General features: G+C 40.8%; 1 protein-coding gene across 4 annotated transcripts in view; it reads left to right on the top strand.

Moving 5' to 3' along the window:
• csnk2a2b (casein kinase 2, alpha prime polypeptide b) overlaps positions 1-5,270 on the top strand; it is a 48,529-nt gene extending 43,259 nt beyond the window's left edge. For 3 of the 4 annotated variants that reach the window (XM_084317560.1, XM_084317563.1, XM_084317561.1), the window contains 2 exons: positions 3-87; positions 4,604-5,270. In XM_084317560.1, the coding sequence (XP_084173686.1) occupies positions 3-79 (77 nt within the window). In that variant the 3' untranslated portion in view covers positions 80-87; positions 4,604-5,270. The remainder of the gene's footprint in view (positions 1-2; positions 88-4,603) is intronic. The other variant, XM_084317562.1, reaches the window with a different exon arrangement.
• The last annotated feature ends 12,889 nt before the right edge of the window (positions 5,271-18,159 follow it).

Below are 18,159 nucleotides of genomic sequence, written 5' to 3' on the forward strand. Positions count from 1 at the left end.
AGACCCAGTAGTAAAGGAACAGTCTCTGTCTAACTCTGATAACAACATGGTGTCCAGTAGCAACACTACAGCTCGATGAAACACGGGGTAACAATTTTTCTTTTTTATATATAAATGGTAAATGACTGCATTTATATAGCGCTTTACAATTTCAACCATGCAAGGTGCCAACCTGCTCATCGGGAGCAATTAGGGGTTAAGTGTCTTGCTCAAGGACACTTCCACACACTGGCCGGGAGGAGCGGGTATCGAACTGGGAACCTCCGGATTACCAGACGACTGCTCTATACCTCCCTGTCGCCCCGTATGATATATATATATATATGTGTGATATTTATTTTACTACATGCATACCGGTACATACATACTTGGTGTTAGGTAACATGTGTAGGATCATCTCTAAGAATAGACCATTTTTCACATCACTTGACAAACCTGGATGTGGACATACAGTCGGGTCCATAAATATTTGGATAATAATAATCAACACAATCTTCATCATTTAGGCTCTGTACACCACCACAATGGATTTGAAACAATCAAGATGTGCTTTAATTTGAGGGTATTTACATCCAAATCATGTGAGCGATTTAGGAAATACAACCATTTCTATATGTGCCTCCTTTTTAATGGACCAAAAGTAATTGGACAATTGGCTGCTCAGCTGTTCCATGGCCCTGTGTGTGTTATTCCCGCATTATCTAATTTACAACGAGCCGATAAAAAGGTCTAGTGTTCATTCCAAGTGCGGCTTTTGCATTTGGAATCTGTTGCTGTCAACCCTCAATATGAGGTCCAACTAGCTATCATTCTTAGGTTGAAAAACCAAAACAAAGCCACCGGAGAGATGGCAAAAGCATTAGGTGTGGCCAAATCAACTGTTTGGTACATTCTTAAAAAGAAAGAACGCACTAGTGAGTTCAGCAACACCGGAAGACCACGGAAAACACCTGTGGTGGATGACAGAAGAATTCTTTTCCCGGTGAAGAAAAACCCCATCACAACAGTTAGCCAGATCGAGAACACTCCAGAAAAGCCTGTACTTTTCTGGAACAAAATCCTTGGACAGATGAGACAAAAATCAACGTGTACTAGAATGGATAATGACCCGAGCATACTGCAATAGCAACCAAAGAGCTTTTAGAAGTGGAATGTCAAGTCAATCACCTGACCTGAATCCAGCTGAACATGCATTTCAGTTGCTGAAGACAAAATTGAAGGGAAAATGCCCCAAGAACAAGCAGGGACTGAAGACTGTTGCAGTAGAGGCCTGGCAGAGCATTACCAGGGACCAAACCCCAACGTCTGGTGATCTCTATTGGTTCCAGACTTCAGGCTGTCATCAACTGCCATTTTATTTATGGATTGTTATTTTTTCCAATTACATTGTGGTGGTGTACAGAGACAGAATTGGGAAAATTGTGTCGATGTCCAAATATTTATGGGCCTGACAGTGACTGTATATGAAAGGCAGAAAGCTGGTTGGAGAGGCCAATGGCAAACCATGTTGAAACTCAAAAATGTTCTATGATATTTTACTGTGTTCTTGGTAATATTAACTACAGAAGCCCTAAGAGGCCGTACATTCATACATTTTATTTACTCCGTTTTCCCGTGATAACAAGTTAATTTAATTAGTTTTCTCGTGATAACGGGATCATTTTCTCGTTATCACGAGAAAACGAAGTCCGTTTTCTCGTGATAACGGATGTAATTTATTTCAGGGGGGTACATGACATACAGGTATACACAGTACTGTTACATTTGTGACATTCAAGATATGCAAATATACAGTACTGTTAAACAGAGATCCTAACAGAAAATATACATACGAGGGGGAGGAAACTGTACATTAGGAGGGGGGGGAGGGGTTTCGACATACAGGGGCCAGTTTCAAGTTGCAGCCTCCCGTAGCCAGGTGCTCTTTGAGAGCTCACTTTGATTGCGCCGCCGGTAAAGCTGAAGCCTTTGCTAACCGTCTTCTTAGATGATGCACACTAATGTGTATATATATATTATCTGTAACAGCAAGGCATAAAGCTATTTCAGCCTGTGTCAGGCCTTGATTGAAGAGATATAATGTGGCGTGGTGATCAATATCCTCCTGCTCCTTTAGCCCCTTTCACGAAAGGGCCTACCTGCTCCTCTGACATTGCGACACTGAATGATGTTTCCTGCAGTGATCTAATATATACTAGACTATCGTTTCGTTTTCTCGAGAAAACAAATTAAATTAACTCGTTATCACGGGAAAACGGAGTAAATTAAATGTATGACTGTACGGCCTCTTAGGGCTTCCGTAATTAACCATCCAGTGTAGAAAACATTAGCAACACCTGCAAAAGCAAAGGTTTCTGACGATCTCCTGTTGATTTAATCTATTAAATCCACTTCAGTTGTGAAGAGATGTAGATAGCGAGGAGACAAGTTAAACATGATTTCTGAGCCTTGAGACGGTACTAGAAATATGTTCCTAATGTTTTGCACAGTGTATATCTCCCATTATATCATGTTATTATGTAATGCTGACCCATTCTACATCCAGTTAACTTCCACATGCAAACTTCTGCCTCAGTGTCTGTTGCTATAAAGATCAGAAAAAATAAATAACGCACATCCTCCGTTTGTTGGTGCTGAGCCAAACTGTAGAACCAGTAATACATAAGACAAAGCGGGGCTCGCAACTCATTTGTAGTTCCAAGGTGTTTATTTGACAAAAAGGCAGATGCAACGTTTTGACCCTTCCGGTCTTCTTCAAGCATGAAGATGACACAACACTGACATCTTTTTATACAGGAAGTGAACTAAATTGAATATCAGCCCCACCTGGTGATCAGGGGCGGTCCCAAGACTTGCATGATACATTTTATACATGATTAAGTAACTATTTCTTTTTATTTGACATTTTTTTGAAGATTTGAGAAATATCTATATTAAACAACATTAAGACATAATTTACAGATAGGCAGCAGTGTGTAAGGTACAAGTCCTAGTCACTGAAAACAAAAATGAAAAAAACACAAACAAAACAAAGTCCATTGACTGTCTCCCTCTATAAGTTAAATTTACAAATAAGGTCTAATGTCAAAGTCCTCATTGAGTCCTGTTGGTGCCATTGTTTTAAGATAATGGATCCACCATACTTCTCTCCTCAGTAGGAGATTATCTATATCTCCCCCTCGTCTTGGAAGATGCACTCTCTCTATTCCAAGGTATCCAAAAGCTACTGGGCTTTTTTCATCCCCATTCCGTATCGTACTCCTGTGTTCAGCAATACGTGTTTTTAAAGCATGTGTTGTCTTACCGACATATGCCTTACCACATGGGCACTTAAGCATATAGATTACATTGGTAGTCTTCTAAAAAATGTCAAATGAAAAGAAATTGTTACTTAATCATGTATAAAATGTATCATGCAAGTCTTGGGACCGCCCCTGATCACCAGGTGGGGCCGATATTCAATTTAGTTCACTTCCTGTATAAAAAGATGTCAGTGTTGTGTTGTCTTCATGCTATAAAGATCACCCATGCTCCATTGACCATAGGTAGGAACAGGGTGGAAAGGAAGTAACGTCACGGTGACCAATTGCAGCCACTCTTATTGTCTGGGACCAAATACGGCCACGCCCCACTCCCAGCAAAAAGTGGGAATCTCTAGAATGGGTTTGGGGCGGCGCTGTATACGGAAGTAGCTCTCAAGGTGACGATTAGACAACACTTTTTTGTTGTCAGTAGATGGCAGCATTGGTTTAAAATTAAAGGCTGAAAATGTTGAGAACTACAACACTGCATTTCCCAAGAGCGTTAGCACAGGTCGCAGGTCACTGGGATGGGTCTATATTCTCCGACGTGATCTGAACAGCGTTAAACTATTACTGCAACCTCGGTATAGCGACCGCGAATGGCCAACTAATTATCTTAACAAAAGTGCGCTGGTAGCATTACATATGTTGTCTAAAGGGGGACATATGGTACAATTTAAGATTCTAATGATAATCGGCATATAAAGGACAAGATAAAGCATCGTTAATTTGTAAGAAACCTCAATGAAAACGGCGCAGGGTGCTATTGTTATGAAAATGTGATAGAATCCTATAAAAATGTGGACGCACTTGGCCTACGTTCCGTTAAGGAACTCAACCTGAACATGACATAGAAGCAAAATGGCCGCCATGTGAATATTGTCAATAGCTGCTGTGAGCTGCTTCCTATTTTTATTGTCATAATTCATTATGACACCTCCTTCTCACTATTGATGCATAACCTGCAGGAAGGTATTAAAAAAAAAATTATATAGATACAAATATCAGTCTCGTCCGTTTTTCCAAATTTGAGCTGAATGAAACTTTGTTTATTGTTTCTAACAGCGATGCTGGACGCTTTTCACACAAGGCAAGTTAGATTTGTCCGTCCTCGTTACATATACTTTACAGTACAATCCCCCATACTGTCTTCAGGGAGGTCAGAGCTCCTGTGCTCCTGGCTTGGAGTTGTTTTGGGGTTCAGTGCCTTGCACAAGAGCACCTGGGCAGAGATAGTTACATGCCATTGATCTAATCGTCTTCTTTGTTTTTCCCTTCCTTCCTTTTATTTTTTCTTCCAGAAGGGGAGGAAGAAAGATGTTTGTTACCTCAACTTTGTACCCGGTTGTGACAGTAACTTTGACAAGTGTACAGTGACAATGGATCAAAGTAATGCTGACCAGTTCCACCCTCGCAGACATGTGCTAACGGACACAAACACGCATACACCATCTATACACACAAACAATGACTCGCAACAAACACAGCGATACACCCTCCTTCTCTGTGACAATTGGCTTGTCCTGGTTCCCTGTCGAGCAGCCTGACCAATGAGCTTGAAGCTGTCCCTCTCTGCCCCCCCACCCCACCCCAACTCGGTCTCGTTAAGGTTAACAAAAAACCTACTTCTAAAGACAATTCCCCTCCATCCATTCCTCCTCTCTAGCGCTCCTTGTTTGAATCAGCATGGAGAATGAACAGGAGTGAGCCTGCCCCCCACCCCCCCCTCCCTCCCTTCATCAATCTGGCCGTCAGTCTGTGTCCTGTGTGCAGCACCCCCCCTCCCTCCCTTCATCAATCTGGCCGTCAGTCTGTGTCCTGTGTGCAGCACCCCCCCTCCCTCCCTTCTTCCATCTGGCCGTCAGTCTGTGTCCTGTGTGCAGCCCCCCCCCCCTAAACAGACAGACAGACATTTTAACACTACTCCAGTTCTGAAAGCGGCATGGTGGACTCTCTCTAGATAGAATGACGATGATAATAATATTAATGAAAAATAAATGATTTTTATTTAGATGAACTGTGTCTGTGTTGTAAGTGCCTTTGACTATGCCTTACAGAAGTATGGTTGTGTTTGTTTGTGTGCGTGTGTGATGTGTGTGGTGTATGGTATAATTGCATTGTGTTTGCAAATATTGTGTGTGTTTGCATGTGTAAGTGTCTGTGTCAGACATTTCATGCAAATGTTGATAATATCTGGTTGTTATGAAAGATAGAGGTGAAAAGTTGATAAACTAGTTATGGGAGTATAATTAAGAATAGAATACAATAGAATAAGAGATTACCATTACATCAAGCTTTATTACAGTTACCATGTAATACACATAACAAAGATCTAAGCATGTATAATGTGATCAGTCACTAAATGTAAAAATACAGTATTTAATGGAAATATTGCTTTTAAAACACAGACAAGTTAAAAACAAACATACTGTGTGTGTATATATATATACAGTATAGACCTCTTTATACAGACACTGGTTGTGTGAGTTGGTTATGTGTGTTCACAGCTTGCAGAGATCCCCTCACTAGTCAGTAAGTCACTAGTAAGTAGAGTTGTTCCGATACCGATACCAGTATCGGAAATGCCGCCGATACTGCCTAAAATGCTGGTATCGGTATCGGCGAGTACACGTAAATTCTAGCCTCCGATCCCATGATGTAATTTATCTCCTGCCGAGTCCTGCGGAGAGTGAGGATTATAAAATGAACATGTTTTAAAGTGTGATGCTGTGTCATTTTAACAGCAGATACACTTTCTTAAATTCCATTGTCCCCGACAGTGCGGTGTGACGGGGAGCTCGGACGGGAATCGGGATGTGTTTGGCTGGTGTTTTGATAGCATTAGCTGGAAAGATAGCTAGTTGGAACAACATCCGCTTTAACGTTACATCAAATCAGATGATCGCCTGTCCTTTCTCCAGGACCTAACACTGTCCGTGACCGTCTATCAACAATAATGCACCCACGGTGAATTGTATTTAAGTTAAGTAGCTACGGACTAGCGTTAGCTGACTATTACTAACGTTATCAAATGTCAATGCGGGAAGACGAGCTAGGTCAGTTAGCTTAGCTTGATAATGTTACCGTGTCTAAAGTTGGTGCTACTCATAATCCAGCAATAATGGCTGCAGACCTGCAAGCAAAGTACAGCAAGTGCCAAAGGATAAGAGTCTGAGGCGGAGTTTCAAAAGAGAATGTTGAATATTTATTTTGCATCAAAAATCACAACATGAACGTTCTATCTGCCTCTAGCTTACAGACTGAATAGGGTATATCTGCAGAGCCACTTAGTAGCGAGTGCAACACCGTTTAATGTCCGTGTGGATCATTGGAGTAGGGTATATCTGCAGTGCTGCAGCCCATACTCATTGATTAATGATACTAATACAAATCTATACAATCACCTGTTGTTGAATAAATACCATACGTTCTAGTTATTACTAAAAAACAGTATAACAGTATCTGAAAAAAAAAAAAAGTATAATTTATATAATTTTTTTTTAATTTCTTTTATGCACTGGTATCGGATAAATATCGGTATCGGCCGATACCCAAAGCTTAGGTATCGGAATCGGATCGGAAAGGGAAAAATGGTATCGGAACATCTCTACTAGTAAGTGTCAGAATTGTAATGCAAATGTTGATAATCTTGGTAGGTACTATCACGCTATCTGTAGACAAGCGAACCAACAAATGATTTATACATGATGGTAAATACAAATAAGTTGAGCATTCACATACATGATGAGTTATAGATCTTATGTACGAAGAGATATGGTGAATGATGTGCAGAATGAGTTATACAGTAGATATGATCTACAGAATAGAAGAGAGATATGGGTAATGACGTAGCTATATGTATGAAACAATTTGAAGGCTGTGTATGTGATCGAAAGAAATGGTGTGTTGGCAAATTTCCCTGTCAATTCTAAATGGACCCAAGTTGTATTTCAGTTGCACTGTAGCTGACAGGAAGTTTACTTGGATCCAAGCTGAAATCGTCAATTATTGTTTTATATATTTGCAGATATTGTATGCATTTGCGTGTGCAAGCATCTGTGTGAGGCCTTGCATGCAAATGTTAATGTCTGGGTGTAATAAAAAGCCAAACTGCAAAATTGGTAAACTAATTATAGGAAAACAATTAAGAATAAAATGCAATAGAACTACAAAGATTGTCCACCATCAATCAAGCTTTATTTATTTATTTACAGCACAACGTCACTATGTAATGCACTTTATAGTGCATTATTACACATGTACTACACAAAAAACCTTTGGGAAGGTCTAGTCATAATTTAAACATTCGTTCCCCTCTGTATAAACGGTTTCAGTAGAATTGCATTGCTAGGGAACAGCTTGTAACCCATGTAGTCCATTTAGAATGTTATCAAGTTGAAACAGTCTACATATGGTAAATGGCTGCTTTTTTATATAGCGCTTTTATCCAAAGCGCTTTACAATTTGTTACTCATATTTTACCCATTCACTCACACATTCACTCACACATTCACACACCGACGGCGGAGGCAACCATGCAAGGTGCCAACCTGCTCATCGGGAGCAATTAGGGGTTAAGTGTCTTGCTCAAGGACACATCGACACGCTGCCCGGGAGGAGCGGGAATCGAACCGGGAACCTCCGGATTGCCAGACGACTGCTCTACCTCCTGAGCCGCTGTCGCCCCCTCATATGACGTGCTGTACACTTTTTTTTACTTAGAAAATGTTGAAGATTAGCCTACCATGAAGAAAAATGTATCAACATTTCAATACTATGCTACAGTATAAGTGTGTCCGTGTGGACACTTTGAGCTTTCATAGTCGAGCGGACCTCCGCGGACCAATTTCCTACATGTCTCGTGCCACTTTACACAATTTTCCCCACGCTGTTCAACTACTGTCATGTCGTTGTCATCCGATGTCAAAATAAAGAGTATGTTATCTCCGTTTCCAATACTTCGAAATAAAACTGGCAGTTTTACACACTTCATTTAGAAAAGCCATTCAAACATCTCAAGTTTCTTCAGATGATGAAAAAAAGACATGGTCCAAATGTATATGAATTGGAATGGGTGACGATTAGCGATAGTAAAACTGCTCGCACTAGAGATAAAACAGAACGAGGTTATCACACTAGTTAGACGTTAACGTTAAAGTGTGACGCATGCAATCGCACTTGCAACGATATTACGAACCAACCAATCAAATCACACAAGTGCGGCAAAGGTCAACGAACGGTCATTGTCACTTGTCTCAACGGAATCTTCAGTTTTGAAGCATAAAACTAACTGGTATCTTATATCATTGCGTATTTTGGAACAGAACTGAACACAAGCCTGCATTTCTCAACCAAGATGCCTTCTCTACCGTTTTGCCGTGTTAAGGTGAGTGTGCACAACTGCTTAGTATTTATTTATTTTTTATTAAATCAACTTTTGAATATAACTCATCAGTTTTGAATACTATAATATTAGTGTAGCCTAATCTTTATCTGCAACTGTGAAGAAAAAGTTAAAATGTTTAAATAAAAATAAAAATGTATTTAAAAAAATAAATAAAAAAACTGCGTTTTTATATATATATATATATTTTTGTGGGGGGTGCTTAGTGTCTGATTATGTCTGATTTAGGTTAAATCAGACATTAAGCACCCCCCATGGCAGAGCCCAACTGGAATAATACAAAAACTATAAAAAAGTACCGGGCTAAGTTAACGGCGGACTCTTATTGCGTGATAAAAAAATTACCGCCGTTATATTAGTAGAATATATTCTCAAAATTGGGTCTGGGAGCAATACAATACAATTACATGCATCATTGTTTACAATGAACGTGGGGCTAGTGACCGAAAGGACTGGTGTAATGGGAAATATTAAAGGACAAAACGATGAGCCGTTTTATAAATCATTCTGAGTCATTATTAATAATAGAAAAGTTTATTTTACGTGGTCACAATGAAAAGACAGTTTACAGACGGATACATCATGTTTACACACTAGCGTCTGGCCATAAACTGACCAGGAGGTCTGGGCAGAACATAGTTTATACACACTTGCAAGACATAACATTAGAACAGATATGATGATGAAAGTAAATAAAAATGGTTCCCAGTTACGGGAAGTAATAATAACCTTGCTTTGGCTGGCTGGGGAGATAACTTTGGTAACTTGGAGTCTCTTAAAGAGACACACACATTACACTAGTTGGTCACACTGAAATAGTCAAGCTATAAAATGATATCTCAACACAGATCTATAATGACATGATAATATTTTCCACCACACTCTGTAATGTGAAATATTAAAGGACAAAACGATGAGCCGTTTAAGCTGGTCACACTGAACAAGTCAAGCTATAAAATGATATCTCAACTAGGGCTGGGCGATATGACTAAAAACTTTATCGCGATAAAATTATTAAATTATTTTCATATAATTCGATATCGATAATTATCGTCGATATAATGTCTGTCAAGTTTAATTAACTTCTTATGCTGCTGCGAATGTCTCAAGTCGAGTTGATGTCGTCATCAGTCCGCGCACGTTAGCAGTTAGCCGACAAGCGGAGTATCTCATGACAATAAATATGACACTAAAATACTCTCTTCCGCCACAATATATTGAAACGAACTGTATACCCCACACTACTATAAACGTGGCCTCAGAATTCAAAACACACACATACTCGGCACGTAAATATATAAAACAGTGCCGTGCAAGCTAGTTATTCTAGCCAGCCTGTTGTATTTAAGCGGTGTATTCCATGACAATGTGCTAAATATGACACGAAAATACTCTCTTCCGCCACAATATATTGAAACGACGTCCACTGTATACCCCCACTACTATAAACGTGGCCTCAGAATTCACGCCACACACATACTCGGCACGTAAATATATAAAACATCGCCGTGCAAGCTAATTAGCCTAGCAAGCCTTGTTGTTGAGTGAGTCCTACCTCCTTCCGGGTCTACGTCGCTCTCGGCCATCTCCTTCATTGATTGGTTGTTAGCTGTTGTGCGTAATCACGTCATCACGTAACGTTGGTTGTTGTTAGTGAGTGTGCTGAGCCGAGGCTGAACGGAGCCAAGCTTGGAAAATCGATATATCGAAACTTTGCGACCACGTTTCATGTTTATTTCGAGGAAATAATTTATCGCGATAGTTATCGTTATCGTTTTATCGCCCAGCCCTAATCTCAACCCAGATCTATAATACCAAGGACTCGACGGTTAGCTCGGCTGGCCCCGCCATGCTAGCTAGTCTACCCGGGCCGGGGCCAGGACAAAAGGCACCCCCCCTCCCCCACAATGGAGTACTAACAGACACATCTGTAAACAACCAGCCCCCCCCCCCCCACATCGCGCGCTTTCACACAGAGGAATACAGACTCCAGCAAAGGACAAAGGATCACCCCCTCCCCCCCTCCCCACTCACGGCACAAACAGCAACAACGCCCCCCCTCCCCCCACCACAGGACAGGACACAAATGAACAGAGTTACCTCAAGTGTGACGACATCAATCTGATTACCAGCAAAAATGGACTTCACATATTCCATCTTAATACAAATAGCCTGAGACCTAAACTGGCTGAAATCAAACAGTTGTTTTTAAACGGTAAGGCTAACATATTGTGTTTCACAGAAACAAAATTAGACTCATCTGTACAGGATCCAGAGATTGAAATTGAAAACTACTCAATAGTCAGGAGGGATAGAAACCAGTATGGAGGTGGCGTCTGTGTGTATATACACAAGGATACCAAATACATCAACCGTACTGACCTTAACCATGATGAAATTGAAACTGTTTGGATTGAAATCTTATTAGACAGGGCGAAACCAGTACTAGTAGGCACAATCTATAGACCGCCAGAACAGAGTGGCTTTTATGACACACTTGATGGGTGTTTAGCTGGGGTGGAGGGGGTAGAAAAAATTCTTATTGGGGACTGGAACACGGATACGCTGCGTAAAGCAGCACCCGTCTTCAAGGCCTTCAGTAGATTTTCTGATCTGCACGGTTTCAGCCAGCTAATCACCCAACCCACAAGGGTATGTGATTCGACACAAACCACCATTGACCTCATTTTGACCTCTGACAAGTCCATGATCTCCAATAAAGGGGTGATAGCATGCGGGTTAAGTGATCATTATATGATTTTCTGTACCCGCAAAAAGCTAAAACAGAAGGCCGGCTGTCACAAAACAGTCACATCTAGAGACCTCAAAACTTACTCTAGAGAGGCCTTTAACCTAGAACTGGGGAGCTTGGACTGGTCAGATGAACTCAGTGGTACACAGGTTGAAGAAACATGGCTTGGATTCAAAACCAAATTCACAGCAATACTCAACAACATGGCACCCATAAGAACCACCAGGGTTAAAAATCACGCTGAGCCATGGATGCACACTGAAATACTGGCCGCTATGAAAACCAGAGACAAAAAATGCTCTGAACTTCATAAAAGTCAGACAAAGCTTTCCAAAAGCTCAAACAGTGAACTCCAAGCCCACGTGGTTGAACTAAAAACTCAAAGAAACAGACTAAGAAATGACTTAAACACCATGATCAGAACCGCAAAAAGAAATTTCATCAACGACAAAACTGAGGAAAACAAAAACAAACCCCGCAATCTTTGGAAATTACTCAATAATCAACTAGGCTGCAGTAAAAAACTTAAAACCAGATTCTCAAACATAAACATAAAGACGGACAACACGCTCATCACAGACAAGCTGGATGTAGCCAATTACTTAAACATCTTCTTCACAAACATAGCCACAACACTGGTAAACAAACTACCCTCCCACTCAGGGCATTATGGGGTAGAACACATAGTAGCATACTACAAAAACCTAGGGGTCCACAAAGACGACTTCAAACTTGAAATGGTAACAACCGATGAGGTACTCAAAAAATTGAGCGCCCTCCAACCTAACAAGGCCACTGGCCATGACAACATCCCCTCCCAATTCCTCAGAGACGCAGCAGCCGCCATCACCCCAGTCATCACACACATAATAAACCTCTCTATAAAACAGGGGCACGTCCCCAAGGACTTCAAAATTGCGAGAGTGACCCCTCTGCACAAAAAGGGCAGCAAATTAGACCCAGGCAGCTACCGCCCTGTTTCTATTCTTACCTCCATCTCGAAAGTCATGGAGAAAATAGTCTACGAACAGGTCGAAAAGTACCTGGCGGAAAAAAATCTAATCTACGAATTCCAATCTGGCTTCAGAACGTCCCACTCCACTGACACATGCCTCCTCTATTTGAACGACCACATCAAACAAGAGGTGGATGCGGGCAAATACTGCGGCATGGTCATGCTGGACCTACAAAAGGCCTTCGACACTGTCAATCACTCCATTCTGATGGACAAGCTAAAAGCAATTGGTTTTGATAGCTTATCAGTGAGCTTGATGCAATCCTACCTGGAGGGGAAAGAACAGATGGTAGAGGTAAACGGTACTCTATCCCCCCCCTCACAGTGAGCTGTGGTGTTCCACAAGGAAGCATACTAGGACCGCTACTCTTCCTAATTTATGCAAATGACATGTCGTCAGCCTGTGACTGCAACCTGTTCCTGTTTGCGGACGACTCAGCCCTGCTGGTCTCTGACAAGAACAAGTTGCAGGTTGAAAAAACCCTCAGCTCGGAACTAGGCAAAATCTGCATATGGCTCGCTGATAACAAACTATCATTACACATGGGCAAAACAGAGTCCATTCTCTTCGGTTCAAATAACAAACTCAGCAAGACCGACAGCTTCTCAGTTACAGTGGGTGACAATATTGTCACAAGGAAAGACGAAATTACCTACCTGGGTTCCATCCTAGAGGCAAATCTTTCCTGTGACAAAATGGCATCCAATGTAATAAAAAAAGTCAACCAACAAACTAGATTCTTGTACCGGATCTCCTCTCTGGTAAACAAGAATACCCTGAAGACTCTGGCAGGAGCACTCATTCAAGGGTACTATGACTATGCGTGCACCTCATGGTACCAAAGCACCTCAAAGGCGCTTAAAACAAAATTACAAACATCACAAAACAAACTGGTCAGACTACTACTTGACCTGAACCCCAGAACCCACCTCACCCCTGCCCACTTTGACAACCTAGGATGGCTTAGAGTAGACGACAGAGTACAGCAACTTGCAATGGGCCTGGTCTACAAGATACACTATATGACCGGGGTGCCCATGTACATGTCAAAATACTTCCCAAAGGTCAGTGAATACCACAACCACTACACCAGAGGAAGCTCAACAAATCATGTTAAACCCAGATTCGGCTCAAACAAGGGACTAAACACGTTTCGCAATTATGCTACAACAATGTGGAATGCCCTACCCAAAGCTGTAAAGGAATGTGAATCCCTGCCCACATTCAAAACCGCTCTTAAAGAGCACCTACGGGAGGCTGCAATTCGAAACTGGCCACCGTAAATGCCCAAAACCCCCACCACCTCCTAATAGACAGTCTCCTCCCCACCGCATGTATATATTCCCTCCCCGCTGTATGTATATTTCTCTCCCACCCACCCACCCCCTCCTAATGTACAGTCCCCTCCCCATCATATGTATATACTCTGTCAGGATCTAGGGGTAACAGTACTGTATATTTGAATACCGTTTATGTCACAAATGTATCAGTACTAAATACCTATATGTCCCTATGCCATAAATGTCATGTATGTTGTGTATGTCATAAATGTCTATATGAATTGAAAATGGGGGACCCTGATGGAAACAAGACAAACGTCTTTCTCAGGTCTGCATCCCCTTAACAATTGTATGTATTGAGCCGTACTGTATTGTACCCATTCTGCAATATGTTAAATAAAGTTTTCATTCATTCATTCAATGACATGATAATATATTCCACGACACTCCACCCTGTTTGATAATATAGATTACATAATCACTTATCATAACAACTAAAAATATTATCAGAAATAGGGAGGAAAAGAAATACCAATCTTTATTACATCAACCAACCAGAGGGAGACATTAGTCCACACATAATCGTTATCCTCCGGACAGTCGATCACCCCTTAGATGACGTAGGGGCTGATGAGCGATGTGTCGTTATGACGTTTGTGCCTCAAATGTTCAATGTATCAGACCATGGATTCTATACTACCAGATCGAGCCCCAGCCCCAGTTAACAGGTGACCATCTCTGGTGGTCAAAAAACTCAGAATACAGTGTCCAGTCTCTGGTTTTGTCAAGGGTGGAGCAGCTGTACCATATTTCTCCAACCACCAAGCTGGAAAATAGAATCACAACAAAAAACAGGAGAGTATCTCGCAAAAGAGCATTTCCCATACAAACGTATTCAAAACAAACATCCTGAAAAACCCTTTCAGTAGCGAAAACAGATAACCGCAAGAAACACATGAATGCTCTTCGCAGATGAAAAGCTCAAGGCTGCTATATTCCCACAGAACAGAGGGATAGCAAAACAAAACAACGTGCAGACTCTGAGAAAACATTACTGCAGCGTCTGTTCCCACACAAATGTCAGGGTGAAAAAAAAATATATATGACCTACTGCACCTTTAAAAGTTTTGAAGGTTTGCAGGATTCCAAATTTAGTTTGAATGACAGGGCTGCTCATCTAAGAACAGAGCAGATAAAACCGAAACAAAACAAAAACGGGAAACAATCTCACACACAAAACAAAAAAAACATTCCAACAACCTCAATACAATTTGCTAAAACATCTTCATTCTGAACAAAGTTCAGTACCTAATATTTTTGAGATAATGTAATGTGGTTCAGACTTGCCTCTTAATCATTTTGTAGAATCTCGGAGTGGTCTTTCCTCCTCCTCCCGTCCGACCCAAAACACCCCTGTCTGCAGTCCATGGCCCCATCTGCCGTGGCTCGGTTCTGATGAAACAGGCTGTCTTCCCCTCTGATGCAAGGAGCGGTCTGGTGAATGGCTTAGACCTGCTGGTTCCCAGTTACGGGAAGTAATAATAACCTTGCTTTGGCTGGCTGGGGAGATAACTTTGGTAACTTGGAGTCTCTTAAAGAGACACACACACATTACACTAGTTGGTCACACTGAAACAGTCGAGCTGTAAAATGATAAAATGATATCTCAACCCAGATCTATAATGACATGATAATATATTCCATGACACTCCACCCTGTTTGATAATATAGATTACATAATCAGCTGAGTCTGCAGCAGGACTAGCACCAGCAGCGCTAGTAGCACCGTCCACAACATGACCCCCTCCGGCCAAGACACACACACACGCACATGCACATGCACACGCACTGGACACAGGGACAGACAAGTTAAACATCAATTAATTTAATACATCAGGTAGTTTCGTGCCTACGCACCACACAGCTATTCTATTATATACGGCGTTGACGCGCTGCCGATTAAAATCGGCAGCTCTTCCTCCTCGTCGATTGCATGTAGCTGCATCTAACGTTAGCTAACGTTAAAACGAACCTAAAGTTAGTTGTTCACCAACAATCTCAACATTTGTATTAACGTTAACTCAAAAACACAGAACCGGACGACACAACTTGTAGATAGGTTCTGCTAGCGATAATAACAATAATGCTTCCGGTCGGGGGGTTTCAAAATAAAAGAGCAAAGTCTAAAACACCTGAAAAAACGTTTATTTTGTACAGCCTTTTCCTCCATGGGTAATTCACGATCACTCGAGTATAGCATGCGATCAATCGATCTGGATTTCTCTTAAAAATGTCCATCCCTAGTATACACTATTGGACTGATTGAGCCAAGCCATGTTACATAGCTACTGAGTGACTGTACTGGTAACATTATTTGTGTTCTGAATAAAACAATTTATTAAACACAAGTACATCTTATTGAACATTATTTTGATATTTCATTACCAATTATCATAGCAAAACAGCTTTTTCAAACAGTCTGTAATGCATTTTGGAAACGGGAGATGGTGTAATGGGCCACCTGGCCTGAGAAACGTAAGGAGGAAAGAAAAAGTAAGGACTTCTGGTCATTATTTGGGTAGAACACACATATTTTGAATGCCTTCGGCAGACTTCAAATGAGCCATTTTAATCTAGATTAATCTAGATTAACTCCAGGATTGCAGATAGATTAATATAGATTAAAATAAATGTATCTATGCCCACCTCAGTTTTTTTAGAAAATATCTTTTTTGTTTGGCCAATCAAAGTCGACTATACAAATCCTTAGTTTTTATCCTTTAATACATTTTTTTGTCATAACAGAATGTCGGAACAGAATGTCATGATGTCATAATGATGTCATAATAGAATGCTATAACAGAATGTCATGATGTCATAATGATGTCATAACAGAATGCCTCAACGGAATCTTCTGGACCATGTACCACTTTAACATAACCTTTAGTCAGAGAAGCATAACTGGACCATGTACCACTTTAACATAACCTTTAGTCAGAGCAGCATAACTGGACCACATACCACGTTAACATAACCTTTAATCAGAGCAGCATAACTGGACCACATACCACGTTAACATAACCTTTAATCAGAGAAGCATAACTGGACCATGTACCACTTTAACATAACCTTTAGTCAGAGCAGCATAACTGGACTTTAGATACTTAAGTACATTCAATAGCAAATACTTCTCTACTTTTACTTAAGTAGAATTTTAATTTTAATAAATTTGATGGATTAAAATCCTCATTTAAAGGTAGGGGATCCACCACAGCTTGCCCTGTATTCTCCTGCTGCTCTTCACTACTTCTACACCAGTCAGGCACTGGTGGAGTGTTCTCCATGGACGGTGGTGTCAGGTCCAGCATCGCCGTTGCCATCTTTTTCCTTTCCCTGTAACCTCTGGATGCAGCCTTCCACTTGTCTCTCTGTTTCTTTTTTCTCCCTCTCTGATAGCTCATCTGACTTCACATATGGAATCTTGCCCTGTTATTTTCTTCTCTGGTAGCAATAGTGTATAATATCTTACTGATTCTGGTGGGATAAATTACACACAAACCTAAATTCAAGATATAACAGAAAAGGTAATTTCTAATCCTACTAACATGACAGTTTGAAATACACCAGAGAAAGATATACTGCATGTTACCTATAGGTTTTGAATGTATTGCTTTGAAGGTAGATTCATGGCCTAGTAATTCAGTTGTTGTGATTGTGATTTATAGACCCACCTCTGCTGAATCTGGAGCTTTTGATAAATTGGCAGATTTAATTTCTCAATATAGTAAATCGGAGAAATCTTGGGTGATTTTAATCTAAATTGGTTGACTAATGTGTCTGATTATTGGACAGAGATGTGCGGTAATCTCAACCTAGCCCAACTGATTACTCAGCCTACCAGGCCTAATTTAAAGTTATTTGAAGTCAACTCTAATAGATCTGATCTTATCCAATAGGAATGATACAATTGTTGCTTCTGGTGTCTTTGACCTTGGAATAAGGTACCTGTTACAAAGGGTCAGATTAAACCGAATATATATATTTATTACTTGAGATATATTGTATAGTATTTGTATATCGTCTGATATCCCTTGTATATTCTTTGTACATATACACGGAATATCCCTTTACCTAGTACAGGCCAGACCATAATATTCGTTCTCCTATTGGACAGCGACCCCCTAGGCGCCACGGCCATACCCCCAATGTCTAGTTCAAAGTCACCGCTAAGACATGTCTCAACATGCCCAGTTTTGCGCAGTAATACGAGACAGAAATAAGGCTGGTACTAGATTATTCACCTTACGTATAAATACGGTGCAGGTGGATACAGCAGTGTTGTTACCCTAATAAGTTGAAGCCTTTACCACGATACAACGTGCTGTGAAGTGGGCCCGTTTTGCCC

This window comes from Notolepis coatsorum, assembly GCF_963971535.1.
Source record: "Notolepis coatsorum genome assembly, chromosome: 6".
Classification (NCBI taxonomy): Eukaryota; Metazoa; Chordata; class Actinopteri; order Aulopiformes; family Paralepididae; genus Notolepis; species Notolepis coatsorum.